The sequence below is a fragment of the Seriola aureovittata genome, chromosome 3 (genome assembly GCF_021018895.1).
Source record: "Seriola aureovittata isolate HTS-2021-v1 ecotype China chromosome 3, ASM2101889v1, whole genome shotgun sequence".
In the NCBI taxonomy this organism is placed as follows: Eukaryota; Metazoa; Chordata; class Actinopteri; order Carangiformes; family Carangidae; genus Seriola; species Seriola aureovittata.
This window is the reverse complement of record NC_079366.1, coordinates 29,090,810-29,104,946: the sequence shown is the minus strand read 5'-3', so window position 1 is coordinate 29,104,946 and position 14,137 is coordinate 29,090,810. Positions and strand designations below refer to the sequence as shown.

The 14,137-nt window shown below is 42.8% G+C and overlaps 1 protein-coding gene across 1 annotated transcript in view; it reads left to right on the top strand.

Annotated features, from left to right (window-relative positions):
* Positions 1 to 8,791, top strand: part of lcor (ligand dependent nuclear receptor corepressor) — a 78,467-nt gene extending 69,676 nt beyond the window's left edge. Inside the window, exon 7 of the mRNA XM_056370962.1 lies at positions 3,695 to 8,791. Coding sequence (XP_056226937.1) covers positions 3,695 to 4,841 — 1,147 coding nt within the window. The 3' untranslated portion in view covers positions 4,842 to 8,791. The remainder of the gene's footprint in view (positions 1 to 3,694) is intronic.
* Positions 8,792 to 14,137: the final 5,346 nt, after the last annotated feature.

Below are 14,137 nucleotides of genomic sequence, written 5' to 3'. Positions count from 1 at the left end.
GACTCGCTGTAATTCAGGAAGGGGAGATTGTGAGCATATTTCCTGCAACTTGACTGGTTGGTGGATTTTAGTTTTTCTGTTAATGAAGTTTGACTTTCTGCAGATGTTTATTCCAAACCACTGAAAGAGTAAAAATCTGTCAGCTGGGGCCCGGCAATTAATTAACCAGAAAAAGAATCAAAACCGACATTTAGAACCTCTCTTAATCGTAATCTTGCTCATGTCGGTTAGTTCGGTTAATTAAGGTTTTATACACTTGTATGGGTTAATCACAACAGTCCGGGATATAATGAAGCCCAATCGTCAGACACTTTATATGATAAAATTGCAGAAGATAGCAAACTGATAAAGGAATGATACTAACTGTTGAACTGGGTTTGATCTTTTCTCCTTTGTCTCCATCGTACATCTCTCTATGACTCTAATCAAATGTTGTTTTGAAAGGCTATAAACAACCTGTTGGCAGTTGGGAGTGTTGACTTAAAGAGAATCGACTGCAGGTCTTGAAATCAACCTGCCCACAGTACGTCTTCCTACATTTTGGGGGCATATACTTTGATCCCCCTGCAGTTGACCTCGAGTGAGTCCTGCCGATGCCTCCCACCTTTCATCTCTTATATATTGGTTTCGCTCAGCTGATCGATACCTACGCTACCATCAGTTCATGGCAAGGTTGTACATACTTCTGTACAGGTATCTGTAAGTCAGACCCTATCCTCAGCCCCCAGAGTGAGAGTTCAACAGCACATGGCGGAGGTTTTGACTGCTTTTCTTTTTTTGTCTCCACGTCAATGCTTTAATTGACAAAGCTCTGTGTTGCAGTCTGATCTTTTATTGATGAACATCTACTCTGCCTTAAAGTCATGTTTGAATCAGTAGTCATCATACTCGTTTCTTGCATCAAGGAGGGAATAAACAATCAACGCTAGTCGAGGCTGCCATTTCCAGGAATACTTTTGATCTGTAGGTCAAAGATGGATTAGAGGAGGTTCGATACACAGAGTAGCCCCAAACCCCGGAGTGCGGCAAGGCTGCAGTGTGGGCACGGAAAAACCTGCGCCCACCATGTGGGCAGCGCCTCTTTGATCCAGCGGTGAATACACCTCCAACTGCTTTCTGAACTGAGATGTGAAAAGTGTTGCATTGACATTACAGTTAACAAGCACCTCAAAGGACCACCACATGAGTGGCTCTTCCTGGTGAGAGCTAAAGCTGCGCAGATACAAAGCTACAAAACAGTGCTGACGACAACACTTTTAGATTGAAACAAACAGACGGAGATTTATCAATGGAGCAACAGCTGCCATGGATTTTCAGTCATGGAGCTGGCATTTAACTGGGAGCTTTAAAGTACTGTATATTTCTGGTTTATTACACTTTACTTTTTTAGTGTTTTAGCCATTGGTCATCCCTGTTGTAAAGATCGATCCATTTCAGACACACAATGTCCTTGTTTCACATTGATTTGCTCAATTTGATTGAGTTTGATTGCTGGTGTTGCTACCTTGGACCTTTGTGTCGGGGTGTAGCCATGTTTCCAGATCTCAGTGTTGTAATGTCAAAAGTACTAAACCAAGACCCAAGTTGTGATAAACCTAGTGAATTTCTTATCTGTTATGGCATTGAATACTCTGTATCAGTGAAGGTTTTGTAAGAGTGACAAAAAAGACATTTTACTGGCCAGTTAATGGAGTCAACTTGTAGACAGGTGCTTAAGAGACTGTGATTGTGTAGAAATAGCTATTTATACACACAGGCTTTCTTTTTTACTTCAACACAACATCTTAGCCGCATCCACACACTCCATTTGCGAGGGCCCCGCAGGTAAAACCTTTTGCCTGTTGAAGTATTTCCACAATCGGTGTAAAATCTAAATTAGAAACCGTACCTTCAGCCCCCTCAGGACAAGACTCAGTCTCCCGCCTGAGGGTTCTTAAGGCCCCAAAGGACCCAAGGCCCCAAGCCTCCCTGCGAGTGTCTAATGATCAGGTCATGCAATATTTACCATAGGAGGAGGTGGAGCCTGTAGTTCAGCCCCCACCAACACCAGCTCGTCTTTGACAGCCAAACAATCCCCAGAGCACACAGCGGGTTAGTGTGTGCATTACAAGTCAGTCGCCTTTGATTTAAAATTCTTTTACGTTTTCATGAAAATGTGAAAAAATATCTGTAGTAATTCATAATATTATTGTTATTCAGGATGTTGGTCATGAGGTATTTAGGAGGTGCAAACCAAAAGAAAAAGAGTAGTTTTTGATGTCCTATGGTGGTGTAAATACTGACTTTACCCAAACAACAAGAATACAGTACAATCTACAGTACAAAAACAAATTTTCATGAACTGAATATCAGCTCCCAGATAAAACTAAACATCCTTCAACAGCCATTTGAGCATCAGCACTTTGCGCTGTTGTTTGGGGAACATAGATCATACACCCAGATGCTGAGACTCTCTTTAAATCCATCTCATTGGGGATCTCCCTTCTGTTATGTGCATTTCTTTGGTCTTTTTATTTTCACAAATGCATGCTCACATTGAATCCTCAGATCCACCATTACTGTCTGGCGCAGCGTCCCTCGACGACTGGATGCTTACTGTAACAGAACACTCTATTAGCGTGTAGACTCCAAAGCCTCTCGTTAACCCTGTATTGTTTTCAATGAGCTCAAGACCGCCCACTGTGATAATCTGCCTTAAAGCTCGTGCTGAGGACTCCCCACATTGCACTGTCAGCTGCACTGTAGCTCACCATGTGTCTCCGAAAGAGAGATACCGCATTTCCCTCAAGTTTCTTCTCCTCCTTTGCCGTCCACTGACTTGACAGACAGGCTATTTCCTGTTATTATGAACCTAAGGGAACATTTTCTTAAAGAGCCTTTCCACTGTTGCTATAGTTACTTAGCAGTAGGAGCACTGGCTGCAGCAGTTCAAGTGGAGGCACTTTGCATGTAAGTGTATGTTTCAGCGGCAGAGATGGTTTTCAGAAATTTGAGACATTGAAATGCAAGATGCTTGCAGACCAGTGCTTGTTGCCATGAAGACGCATTACATGTTCTAATTTCATCTCAATACACCTTTATTCATCTGACATGGGGCAACTTAGAAAACTCAATTAAAAAATATAAACAATAAATTAACATAGAAATCACAAAGCATGGGACAGGTTAATGCAGGCTTCTCAGGTTTTTGGCTTGTGACCTTTTAAAGTGAATTATTATTATTAGAGGGCTATTAACAGGGGGCCATTTAAAGCCCACAGGGTTTCTAACTTAGCTCATTTGATGCAAGGTTTTTTCTTTTCAAAAAAGCAACTAGCAACAAATCGAGTGGCATTTTTGACAAGCTTTGGCTACTTATCAGAGAGCTGCCGGTACGACGACGCTCTACTCTTGTGGCAGAGACAGAGTGATCATTTTATAGGTAAATACAGCTGTAATGACAGCACAATCTTTAACTTTAGAGGTGCTGCTGCTTTTGAGTTCCTCAAATGCAATTCATTTGTTGTTTTGCTTTGCTGCTAGTGATTTTGGTGAACTCTGATTGAACTAATGATTAAGCAAAGGTCCTTTTTTGCCACCATAGCTACGATGGTAGAAAGTTCAATTATTATTCATTTAATTCTCAACAGCACCCTGGTCTCATGAACTCTGTCACTGAAATAAATCCTCTTTTCTTTTTTTTTTCTCCATCCAGACATTCACTGAAAGTGGAGCATACCCTGCCAGAGGTGGATGAGGAGGATGGCCTGCTGCAAAGAAGCTTGCAGGACGGACTAAGGGAGAACTATGTCAGCTCCAACTCCTTCAAGCCCCCATTGGCCCGCTCGCTGCGTATCAAGGAGGAGCTCCTCAGCCAGAAGCACCGCCTCCTGAGCCAACCTGCTGCTCTTTCATTGGCTAATCTAGAGTCAGCCGGCTTGCTCAATCACGGGCAGTCCCACTCCTTGCTTGGCCAGAAGGGCTCTTCCTCTTTCTGGGGAAGCAAGGCCCACCTGGAGAGCCTGATGAAGCTAAAACAGGCCAGTGGAGCTCTGAGCGGGGCCCTCAGTGACCTCAAAGACCTGCCTGCATTCCTGGAGAATCACCACCACAACCACCACGGAGCCTTCTCCATCAAGAGTTCCCTCCACCATCACCACAATCAGGTCTCCAAGGCCCAACACCACCACAATGAGGGCAAGAGAGACCAGGGCCACTCACCTCCTGTCGACCTGAAGATCCCGCAAGTTAGGGGCATGGATCTCTCCTGGGACTCACATGCCTCTGAGCTGTACAGCTTTGGCACCATGGGGGTCGGGGGTGGTGGCCACGGGGACAACACCTTGAGCCGGAAGCTGAGAGCCATCCTGCCTAAGCAGAACCGCCGGGGAGGAAGTCTTGGAAGCCTGCTGGATGGGGCATCTGACTACTGGAGCTCTGAATTGGAGCACTCCATTTCTGGGCCAGCGTACTCCACCTCCGACGTGGAAGGGGACCCGAACTCCAAGCAGCCGAGGAAGAAGCGCGGCCGTTATCGCCAGTACAACAGCGAGATCCTGGAGGAGGCCATAGCAGTAGTGATGAGCGGGAAGATGAGCGTGTCCAAGGCTCAGAACATGTACGGCATCCCGCACAGCACCCTGGAGTACAAGGTCAAAGAGCGCATGGGAACCCTGAAGAACCCCCCAAAGAAGAAGCTCAAGCTGATGATGAAGATGGAAGCAGGAGGCCAGGATTTTCCCACCGAGTCGGAGAACACGCCCACCTCAACCCCGCGAGACGACGGCCCGCCACTGGCAGCTGCAGAGCTCAAGGACAATGTAAAAGAAGAGATTGATGACAATTTCAAACCAATCGACTAAACGACTTACACATGTAAACCTCAGTCAAATGACTTAAGTAATTTGAAAACGGATGGGGCTTTATTTGTGCCAATTTACTTTGCAGTATCTGGGTGAGCACAAACGCAGGGATAAATATGAGAAGGATTCTTAAACTGGAGAGAAACAACTAATCGGACGGTTTTTAACAAGCGTCTCTTGAGTGACGCCGTACAAGCATTTGTTTAGCTTTTATATCCAGGGGCTTAACAAATGCAGATAAAGACATTAGTTAAATGACAATTGATGAAATTTCCTTAAGCATGCTGATAATCCCTTGCCCAAAAACCCAATCGCCCCTTTTTCTGAACTTGATACACTGAACCACTTCTGCTTATAAATGCAGTTCGGGCTTTGGACCATTCCAATTTGGGGAGAAAATGAGGGGAAGGTTGAAAATTAACTCCTTAAAAAAAAAAAACTCACAAATTAATCCCTTTATCGCTCCCCTCTCTCATGGATTACTAGCTGAAAAAATTGGTAAGTGAACTGTCTATTACATTTGAACTGTAAGGTTTAATCATTACCATCGATATCCATCACCAGGGTTCCAAATCAAAACCCCATTTTCTTATTGCCAGGTAGCCATGACGCTTTAACTACAAACCTTTTCTTTCCTCCTTAAGATATTCTGCTACTCTCTGTGCGGATGAAAGCAACATTAACCCGTCCTTTTTGAACGAGAAAAAGACACACAAAAGTCATTCAGGGATGCATGTTTGTGAGTTTCGTGGACACTACTGACTTCTATAATTGACTTCTTTTCTTCTATCTTTTCGTTTGATTTATTTTTTGCTTTCTTTTGCACTACACTTTGGGTCTAGCGCTTACAGACCAGGTTACCTCGGCATTGTTGCCCTTGCATCATGCACTTATTATGGTCTGTCTCTGAAGCCCATTCGCAACCTCTCAGTGGGTCAGGGGGTGCACGTCGCCTGCATATGCTGATCCATAATCAGATCTGGGAGGCTCTTTAACCCTCTTTTTTGCCAATGGACAAGTTGAGGGGTAATCTGATGATGGATCAGCTGTTTTTAAGGTGGAATGCTACCTCATGGACCTCCGTCAGTGTCTCACTGCTGATCCTGGAATGCCAGAAACGCCTTCAGGTTGCCCTCCAAACGGCAACTGAAGTGAGCTCATCCCCTCATGGAGATCTTTTGCCTGATGAAGGCCTTTTAGGATCAGAATGTGAAACTCTGCTGCTATCCATTATGATTATCTAGCTCCTATACAAGGCTTTAGCTAGCCTAAGCTAATGAGTTTTAGCTAGTCTTCACTAACAACAATACATTTCTGATGTTTTTCTCTTTTTTTTCTTTTTTTTTTCCTTTTCTAATCAAACTAAGCAGAAGCAGCTTAGCTGATGAGTTTCAAAAGAAATTCTTCTCCCTCAGACGTCAAAGACAGTTTTAGAGGCAGTTTACTACAACAATGTGCATTTATAGAGGGGTGTTCATTCAGGGTGGTGGGTGGGCAATATGCAGTGGGGAGGGGTAGTAGATAGAGGTGAGGGAAAGGCAGATTTTAATATATTATAAGTTATTATGACTGATTATGTAAAAGCCAATCCGTGATTCTGGGTTATGTCCTTTTCTCCTCATTTTAAACTCAGGGTAGCTGAGACAGATGATGTGGGTTTCAAATATGGCGATTTCCTCTTGGACCTATAGTAGACAGACAGGAGGACAACACACATCTCTCACTAATGTTTTGCTAATGGATGGGCCATGTGAGTAAAAATACAGCAGCGCCGTGGCAAATAGACCCGCTAATCAATCATGGAAAAACAACAGAAAACACTGACGTTGGGGTTTCGGGGGGGAACGAACTTGTGGCGCTGAACTTCTAAAATAGCACTTTTTCAAAAATAAAAGAGAAAAAAAGCAAGAGAGAGAGAGAAATCTGTTTGAGGTTATGCATGTGATGTAGATCTTCTCTGAGGGATATGGAGCAGGAAACAATGAGGAGGGCAGAGAGATGGAAGAAAAAAGCTTTAGTGTGTAAAGACTTTCAGAAAGCTGCAGCTTGGACCCAAACTACTCTTTTTTTTTTTTTTTCCTCTCAATTACCTCCACAGATTAAAAAAAAGAAAAAGTCAACAGCTTGAACAAGTTCAGTTTTTGTGTAGTGTCGTCTTGTCGGTTTCCCTCCCCTCGTCGCTGAAGCACCAGGGGTAGAAAAACTTATCATCACGGTTTTTGTTTTTTTTGCCAGACGGGGAATGAAAATCCCTCAGAGGACACAGGTGAAAAGAGAAGAAGAAGAAAAAAAAAAAAGAGTTTTCTATCAGGAAAAGATTGAAGGAGATGACAAAAGCTTTTGGTTGTCATGTTTTTCTGCTCTGTGGTAAATGTTGCTCTTCGCTCCTGACACTGCCTGGTGCTCACCCAGTCTGTGAGATTTTTAACATGAGAATTGTACCTCTCTGTTCAGATTGAAATGATGATGATTCACTCCTTTTGAAATGTATTGTATATTTTATTTATTTGATTTTTTTTTTTCTTTGTTTATTTTCCTTTAAAAAAAAAAATGGCATGCACCACGTTAATGGCTGATTTTTGATTTTGTCAGGCCAATTGAAGAATTGAAGTTGAGAGGATTTCAACTCGATATATAAATCCTGAGCCAGAGACGCTCGAATCGTTGAGAATTAGACTCATTGACTACCTGTTGTATACAATCTTTATTTCCCCCCTTGTTGTAGCTCCATTGGCTTGATTGGCAGGTATGCATGGCCAATGGGAAAAGCTTTAGAAAACAACCCCTGGAACAACAATACTGCCGGGGGTCGTCATGCATTAAATGCGACTAACACTTTGACAATGCTGAGCATTTGAAGTGTCTAAAGGGTTTTTGTGTGCGTTGAGTCGGACCCAGCGAAGGACAATGCACTGATCTGATAGTTAAAACAGGATCAAAGCCCCAGTGTTGATACTAAAGCACTTCTCATGAACACGCCTCTTATAAAAAGGCATGATAGCTGCTCCACTTAGCCAGCTGTGAATATCAGTTTGACATAAACGTGACTTTCTCGCAGACAGAACAAACCAACCATGGCAATCGGCCTGTTTGCCTGTGTCATGTAATGCATGTAAAGCATGGATTTCCCTGTGTAGAAATATAATGCAATTGGAACTTAATGCACAGGTTTGCATGGATAAACTCCAACAGCACTTAGGCTGGATTCCCCTGATGGGCAATTCCTTGAGGGCCAAATGATCTCTGTGTATAATTCACACCAATCCTTAAATCATTTACAAACATTTTCTCTGTCCTTCCATAAAGTCTGGACCCTGACTGCACATTTGGCTATAAATTTCTCACTGCTTTCTAAAAATATGAGTGATTTTAAAATTATTCTAAAAAGTCCCATTTTCAGCCTGATCTTATCTACTGAGGTGCATGCCATTTAAGGTTTATTTATTTCATTCCATTTGTTTCTTTCTTGGGTTCTACTGATTGTTTATAGTCATGTGGTTAACAGCTCCCCCTGTCCAAAAAGTCCTCCTTCTTACAACTGAGTCTCACTGCAGTTTTTAAAGAAACCTCATACTATATTATATAATTAAGAGAGCAGTATATATCTATTTATATATATATATTAACAGATACTCAAATGGTAAATGTAGTAATGAACTGAGATGATTATCTTAAACTTACAAAATCACACCACCACAACAGTGATCTGCAAAAAAAAAAAAACCAAGATGGCACTGTCAGTTCATTTTCAACAGACTGTTGTTTTTATCCTTTTTACGTTTATTTTCACTTTGCGCTGCTTGCGCTGGAGACGCAGTTGTTTCCTGACGCGGGCGTGCGACAGTAGCCTTCAGTACTGTAAATGTCTCAGGATCGAGCCAATGGGAAGGGCAGCAATATTTGTCAGTCGGAAAAATGGCGCAGACTTAACTACCTGAACTAGATGTAATTTATAGACGTATACATATATATATATATAATATATATATATATATATATATATACATATATATTTATATATATATACATATATATAAACTATATGTCAGCTTGGTCAGCAGAGACCAAGTGCTATACCTCATTCTCAGAATAATGACTCCTTTCCGTGCCTCGTACTTTTATGTATCCCTTACCTGGGAGCCTGGCGAAGGGATAGCCGATACTCTGGGAAATATAGTATCCTCCGCTGTTTCTTTTCTTTTATTATGTTTGTTTTTCTTTTCTTTGTTTCACCTCCCTCTTGCGAAGGGAGGAGGGAGACGCTTCAAGTGTCTGACTGACCAATATTTGCCACCCTACCTACCTTTTCAGGTATTTTCTTTTTCTTTTTTTTTGCAACAACAAAATCTTACAGAAGGACGTAGATAATGAGCAACACACAGATTGACAAAAAAAAAAGACAAGAGACCCATGGGGATTATACAGCTTGTAGCTAGTGCTGTTCCTAGCAGTGGTTGGGGTTAGCATTGGAGGGCTGCAAACCTTTCATTTCTTCCTCTGGAAGTGAAAACATTTTGGGATTCAGTCGTCTGGTTTCACCCTGGAGGTAACAAGTCACGTTGGTCCCACCCTGGTCTGAGAACGAACACGGTGTTTTTTTTGTTAACTGAGGTTTCTTTTTAAGTTTATTGTGTGTTTTTAGGTGTAACTTAACTCCAGGTTGAAACTTGACAGGGGGATTTTTTTTTTTTTGTGTGTGTGTGTGTGTTGTTTTTTTTTTAATTCTCACACCTAAAGAAATCAGAGACCCAGAGGGGAGATTGAGGGACAGGTGGACAAGTTAACCTTCCTTTATCTGCTGTCTTTTAAAAAGAAAAATACTCTATTCAAAACCTATTACACTTCATTCCAAAAAAAACACCCCACACAAAGTGAAATGTACCTTTATATGATGAAAATGAAAAAAGCTATACAGTATACCTATGAATATATGTATTTATTTTACTGTTTTTGCATCTTCAGGTAAGCCAATCGATTTCTCTTGCTTTTTCAGGTTGGTTTTTATTTGATCAGATTTCTTTTTCTTTTCTTCAGAGTGAAAAACTGTCAAAAAATGTCGAACAGCAACTACTGTAACCTCACTTAGTAGACGCCACATGATGTGCCATTTTGTTTCAGGATGGTGCGTGATGGTGCGGACTACCAGGAAAGAAAGAACCATAATGTATATGATTGCCATGCTCCTCTCCGCGGAGAGGTTTCTTCTGTTTCTTTTTGTGTCACGCTGCATATCTGGTTGTCATTTATACCTCAGGTCCGACCACTTCAAAGCAGCTGATTGTATATTAGAAATACACACACACACAAAGAAGAATCAGGATTTTTAGTACGGCTCGTTTCCAGATTTTTAGATGTACGCGACGGAAGCAGTTTTTGAATAATTGTCGTTTTCTTGTCGTCATTAGTACTGTTGTTATTCTGATGACGTCTTCTTTTTCCTTTCTTTGTTTTCATATGAAAAAAGAAAAGACAAATTCTTCAAAAGCCAGAAGCCAGGTTTCTGTGAATACAATGCTGTATTCTCTCTAGCACATACAGCCGTGGAAGAGCAGAACGCACACACATACAAACGTATAGGGACTCGACGCACCTACAGCAACTCTCCCTCCTCATCAGGTAGCCACACTTTGTGTGGGCGAGTTATATGTATAATTATGAAGCTGGGAGTCTGCCGTGTCTCTTTTAGAAGCAGGTGGGTGTGTTTTGTCCACTGCCTGCAGAACATCAGCCCTGCTGGCTGATTTTGATCTGGCATACTGGGACACTGCGGGCACTGCCTCTGTGAAAATCATTTTGTTTCTCTCAAAAATGACTCCTTTTCTTCTTCTTCTTTTAAATCAACCAATCCTTTTGTTAGAAAACCAAGCAAAAAAAGAAAAACCCTCCCTCCTTCTGTTCTGTACATGTGACTGATCTGTGATGTTCGGTGCATTCCTGCAGTCATTTTGTTGCGATTTCATTTTCCTCTTTCTAATATTGTTTCCTTCAAACCGCCTCAGCTGTTTCTGCCACTGTCAGTCATTTGCCTTCAATTCGCAGAATTCAGCCCCCGGAGTGTGGATGTGGACGTGTTGTGCTCAGCTGTGCGTTAGCTGTGGGTGGAGATGCACACAAGTGCATCAAGCTCAGGCTGCATTTGTTTTTTGGTTGGATGTGGAAGATATTTCCATATTAGAAGAAGTGAGTGTCTTGTCTCGTAGCTGCATTGCATGCTGGTCCGTCGAGGCTGCTACAGGAATGCAAAGAACATCACCAATAGTTTATATTATGGGATAGATTCTCAGTCCAGAATCAGTCCTAGTCTTGGACTAAGGTTGTTTTTCAGTGGACAGCTCAGGATTCGGCCGAGTGTTTCTTGCAACAAGATCCATCTGACTTTGAGTGCAGTTTTAAAGGAATAATAAGCAGCACACTCACTGACAGTTACAGTTCTCTTTGTGTTATAAGCTTCACCATGCTTCACCCCCCCCCCCCCAGACTTTTGTCACAGCGGTGCTAACAGATCTGTTCAAATGTGCATCTTCCTCTGTCATCGAGTGTGACGCCAAGTGCCACGTCTGTGTCACTGAATTTGTGCAGATGTGACAATCAGTCGCTCAGCAGCAAAGCTCAGATCGTAAAGGCCAGACGCACCTTCCGTTCCCTTTACATACATCATTTACAAAACAGTGCGTTTGGCAGCGACCGGACGATTTGGAGAAAACGCTAAATTCTGTTAAAGCCAGTTTAAAATTTGGAGTCCAGAGATAAAAGCCTTTAAAAAAAGAAAAACTCCTGCTTCATGTGCAGTTTGAAATTGCAAACTTAAAAACAAGTAATGGAAACACGTGTATTTTGAAAAATATTATGTGCTCGCATGAAGTGTTTTTCCAGACTATTCGACAAAACAAATTCTTTCAAACCGCGCTCTCACATCACTCTCTGCAGCCTGTTTTCCCTCCTTTCATAATTATTCAGATCTGTTGATTTTCAAATCCCCGTCCTGTCTCATTAATGTTACCACATGGTCCACACTTCACCTCTTTGCTCACAGTCGGTGTGAGAATACGTGATTATATGTTTGTTCCTCTTCCCTCGGTGGAATCGGTGCCTTTTGAAGACTCTGATCTCTAATCTAATCTTTTAAAGGGCCGGTTGGTTTTCTTAATCACTTGTGATCTAACCACCGTGGTCGCTTCAAGAACAACATTCTTCCACCGAAGCAGAATGTCATGTGAGATTCAGGTCAAATTTGTCGGTTGAAATTCCCACTCCCCAACCCCCCGTGATTATGTTGCACCGTGAAAGGCCTGTGTGCAGACATTTTTCTCACACTGGCTGTTCTCGCCTCCGACGAGCCGGCCGCGCTGGCATGTGTCTCACCCCTCCGCCTCGTCACAGAGCCTCCCTTGCAGATGGCGAGCCAGACAGACGGCCAAGATAGACGCGGCGGTCTGAGGAGGTGGATGGGAGAGCGCGACGATGAAATCTAAGTGAAGTAGAGAAGAATAAAGGTCACTGAAGGTCGCCGTTCCCCACCCCCACGCCACACAGTTAAACAGCGGGCTTTTAATGGAGCGATGCTGAAATTCACTTCACACAATCGAACATAACCTGAACGCACGGCATCTGCGATTATTTAAAAAAAAAAAAAAGTGCTGCTGCTGATCTGAATTCCACTTACAGAGAGAAGGGGATCATTATTATTATTATTAGGGAACAAAAACACCAGACCTGATGTACAGATTGAAATGGAAATTTAAAAGAAAAAAAAAACAGAGCTGTGTGAAAGGGAAATGGTCAAAATCCTGACACTTTTTCATGAGGTGACCTTGTGTGTTGCTATGACAACCTCGCAGCATTGTTCCCGTGGTGGAGGTGTGTCTGACCTTTTTAGAGCCACCTCTCCTGCGTTTGTACCTGAGCTGATGACATCTTGTTGCAAAAAAAAGAAAAGTCCCGGTGTGCAGTTTCTCCTCCTCAGGATGATTATTCTGTCCAACATCGGCGAACTACGAGTCAACCACACAATCTTCTTTCCCTTTTCTTATACTACCTGCAAATTCCACGACACGACTCTTTCTTTACCTTGCTCTCTGTCTGCGCAAGAGCATCTCCGAAGCACGTTACCTGTCTCTGAGACGGTCTCTTGTTCTCTCTGCTACCTCAGTCTGTCATGAGGACTCGCCCCGAGGGATCTTCTCAGGTGCTGGCTGCTTCAGGAGTCAGACAGTTGCACAAAAGTTGATTCGAAAACTAAAGCATATTCTGTTTTTTTTTTTTTTTTTATATGTATTCTGTTTTATTTCAAGTTTAAGTGAAGTACCATTACAAAGCATTTCATAGCATTCCTAGGCCTTATAGACGTTTGAGTTCAGGTCGGCTGCTTCGGAGGGGGGTTTTGATGAAAGTTAAATGCTGCGGAGAGTTAGCTGGATGATTTGTCAGGCCTCCCACTGGCTGTCCTCGAAAGGCAGCGTCCTCTGATTGTTCGCCGTCCATTGCAATCTCTGGCTTCTTGTTTTTCCTCTCAGAAATGTGTCAGATCTTGATTGTCTTGTCACTCAATGGTGTGAAGTTTGCAGAGATGCACCGTGATGCCGGTGCACAGCCATGGGTGGCCAGGTAGGGCCGTGCCTCCCCTCCACACCTCTGTAAACACAGTTTGATTTCATTGTCACTTTCTCTGATGAAAAGTCATAAACCCCTTCCTTCCCCTTCCTTCCCCTTCGCCCCTTAACTATGTGTCATCCTCTCAGCATCCCTGGTCGGTGGAGCGTGAGCACCGCGGGGCTGACAGGCCCTCATTTATCCCAGGAGAGATGGGGTGGTCCTGGGCAGCCCCGGGTCCTTCGCTTCTCATCAGGCCTTTTGACAAACCTCACTGCCACTTCTTGAGGTTGTATCCACGACCCAGAGGCCGCTGGGTCTCCACCTTTCTTCTTCTTTCTCTTTAATCTTTTCACAGAGGCTTTGCCGTGCTATGCCTCCGATGAGGAACTTGCAAATTTAGATTTTTCTTTTTTAAAACGAAGGCTTGATGTTCTTTCACTGACAAGGGGGAGGTCATTATCCTCTACAATACTGAGAACTGTTTCTAGAAGGAAAAAAAAAAAACATACTAAATACAAGCAGTATGTTTGGCAGTTGGTTAATATTTCAGCCTTGGTGAAAATTTCATGAACTCTCTCTCCACAAAAGAGACTCAATATTTTAAAGGTCTGGAAGTTAATGTTGTAGGATGTCTCTGATCTCTTGTTTTGATGTTTCAGGGTAACGAGCTCGGGCTTGACTTTCAGTTTCTGTGTTTAAAAACG